Raw genomic sequence first — 3045 nt, forward strand, 5'->3', positions numbered from 1 at the left:
AAAAAAATTGTCCTTCCAATAGGGACTAGATATGCCAATAGAATTTGATACCAATTTCACTCAAATATTTATTAATTCCATCGAGTTGTATCAATTTTTGTATTGCTAAATATTATATGGGGCACATTTTTAACATTTATTTTGCTCACTTCATGAGTTCAAAATAATACAAATTTCAATTTTAAAAAACCCTATTAAGGTTGAAAGAAAATTGCACTAGCTTAATATGATACCATGTTACTATGTTGTTAAAAGAAATAAAGACATGAAACTCAAACTAAGGACATTGGGGTTGGTAAGGAAAAGTTGGGCAGCTAACATGTTGGAAAATAATTTATTCCTTGATATATTTTATGTTGGAAACATATATTTCATTCAAGTGGGCTTTTGGGATATGTCTTGCTTATTTTAAATTTTTATTCACATGGGTCAAGAATTAACCACAATTTTTGTTTTATTCTTTTTATTAACAATTACATCACAATTATTATAGGTTAGACCTATTCAACGTTGTATGTTTGAGGTCCAATCGATTATAATATATACATTGATATAAAAAATAACGAGAAGAACATATTTTTAGATTATTTAGTTTAACTAGAACATAAATATGGAACGTGGGTATGATTAAGTTAAGTTTAATTCGAAGACAAATTTATTTTTTTAGAAAGAGTTGATTTTCTGTTTGGCTCTATTTAGGTGGTGCAACTTATTCGATAATGACATAAATTTTTGTTATTTTTAGCCCTACATTTTCTTAAGTAACAAATTTCTAAATCAAACATTCCAAAATGGTCTCTCCATATGTTTTCTTCCTTGTCCTTTTATATCTTTTGCCTTTCTCCCTTTTCTTTCTCTTTTTTCTATCTCTCTTTTTTCTAATTCACTTTCTACATTTTGACAAAAATAAATAAATAAGTATCTCAAAATCAATGCGCAATATAAATTATTAGTTCATCATCAAAATAAATTGATGAATTTCATTGCAAAATTGTTAGGTTATTATTTTTTTTAACAATATATTGAATGGAATAATCGAGCTAACTTGACATTTTTTTTTATAATTATATTATCATCGTTTTACCTTGACAAAATCTTCTATTTTATTTTATTTTAAATTAATCATTTGAATTATGATTGGTTGATATATTTTTTTTTTTTTGAATTATGTTTGGAACCAATTGAGCAAAAAAAAAATAAAATGTTTTAACCCATTTGTTTTGTCTTTACCCTCTCGCTCTTTCTATTCATATCATCGATTCTCCAAATTGAAAATTCAAATACCACTGCCAGAATAAAAGATTATAATTAGTGATTTTTATAATTGAGTGGTTAAATAACAATACAAATCCAAATTTAAAAAATAAACATGTGATAAAATTCAAATTTAAAAAAAAAAAAAAAACATATTTTCAAAGTTTTGAAAGGAATCTCCCCATTTCTACTAGCTTATATATATATATTATATATAAATAATTCCATACGAAAATTAAAAATATATATATATATATATATATATAAACAAGTTTTTTTAAAAAAAAAGAAAAAAAGAAAAAAAAAGGTTAATGTTGTCAGGAAATGTATGGCAGATGGTTCCCTTTCTTCTCGAATAGTTCTAAGATCCTCAAAGCTCCAATCCCTTCTCATCCCTGAGCTTCTAACCAACCTGGGCTCCTTCCCGCCGAACGACACAGCACGGCGGTGACTGATCGGAGCGACCTTATTCTCCGGCAGGCCCCGAAACCCTCCTCTGTTATGGCGATCGTGAGGGCGGAAAGAGAGGTTGCCGGACCAGCTTCGCTCCGAGGAATCGAACTCGTCGGAAGCATAGTAAGTTTGGATCTGCTGGTCGCGGTGTCTCTCGGAATCCGTTCTCTGTAAGATTTGACATGAGAGGCAATTCAGACTCATGATTGATTTGTTGTTGCAGATTACAGAGGAGGAAGACGGAGAGAGGGATTTTGGGGGAAATTTCTTTTTTGGTGGATTTGAGTGAGGGAATGGAAATTTTAGGGCTTTAAAAATTGGGCATTTTGGTTCGGTTGTACGGAATTGTTGCTTAGCCACTCTCTAATTTTAGGGTTCTTTTTTATTTCTTCTCATCTCTAATTGTTGGGGTTTCTTAATGGATGAGGATCACTATCCTAATTGTATTTCTAACCATTTCTATTTTTTTTTCATTTTTTTTAATTTGATTTTTCAATTTTGTTTCTAAAACATACCTGGATTTTATGTACAGTTTTTTTTTTTTTTTTTGGGTTGGGGTTAAAAATCATTTTTAATCCCTAAATTTATATAAAATTAACAATTTAGTCTCTCAATTTTGGTTTATAACGATTTGGTTACTATATTTTCAATTTTGTAACAATTTAGTCCTTGAGCTTTATTATGTACTAATTTAATTCTTGCACTTTAAAATTTATAACGATTTAACCCCTATTGTAGAAATCAATGTTAAGATTTAATGAAATTTTTTGCATAAATAAATCGATAAAATAATTAGAGACTCAATATTTTTATAAAATACAACGTTAACATCATAAAAATAATAAAAATTGACATCTAATTTTGATTATTTTTTTTATGTGAGGAACTAAATTGTTATACATTTAAAAGTGTAAGAACCAAATTATTACCTGGTTTAGGGACCAAAATTGTTATAAAATTGAAAATACGGGGACTAAATTGTTACAAATTAAGGTTCATTGACTAAATTGTTATAAATCATAGTTCATAGACTAAATTGTTACTTTTATGAAGGTCTAGGGACCAAAAGTATTTCTTAACCGGTAAAAAAAATGAATTTTTCATTATTCCCAAATAAAATCTGACCCACTTTTAATTTTATAACATTTTGCTTCATCATAAAGTAAAATTACGGAAACCTTTTTGTTGGGTATAACTCGACTCGCAATCGCAATTCAGTATTTGCTTTTAAGGAGAAAAAAATCCTACCTTTTTTATTCATTAATCTAATTTTAATCCTACCTTATTGTATTGTATTCTTATCTACAAAAATTAGAGATTCGAACCTTCACTCGCCTA

The 3045-nt window shown here is 28.2% G+C and overlaps 1 protein-coding gene across 1 annotated transcript; it reads right to left on the reverse strand.

The window, feature by feature from the left end:
• Positions 1-1331: 1331 nt before the first annotated feature.
• Positions 1332-2288, reverse strand: LOC120091761. Its single transcript, XM_039049882.1, has one exon. It carries the CDS (start codon positions 1909-1911, stop codon positions 1450-1452), a length of 462 nt encoding a protein of 153 aa, XP_038905810.1. The 5' UTR covers positions 1912-2288; the 3' UTR covers positions 1332-1449.
• Positions 2289-3045: the final 757 nt, after the last annotated feature.

The sequence above is a fragment of the Benincasa hispida genome, chromosome 11, assembly GCF_009727055.1.
Source record: "Benincasa hispida cultivar B227 chromosome 11, ASM972705v1, whole genome shotgun sequence".
Taxonomy (NCBI): Eukaryota; Viridiplantae; Streptophyta; class Magnoliopsida; order Cucurbitales; family Cucurbitaceae; genus Benincasa; species Benincasa hispida.

What these genes read in the sequence shown, in the direction of transcription:
- LOC120091761 (XM_039049882.1), bottom strand. Translation starts at nt 1,911, where the DNA reads ATGAGTCTGAATTGCCTCTCATGTCAAATCTTACAGAGAACGGATTCC.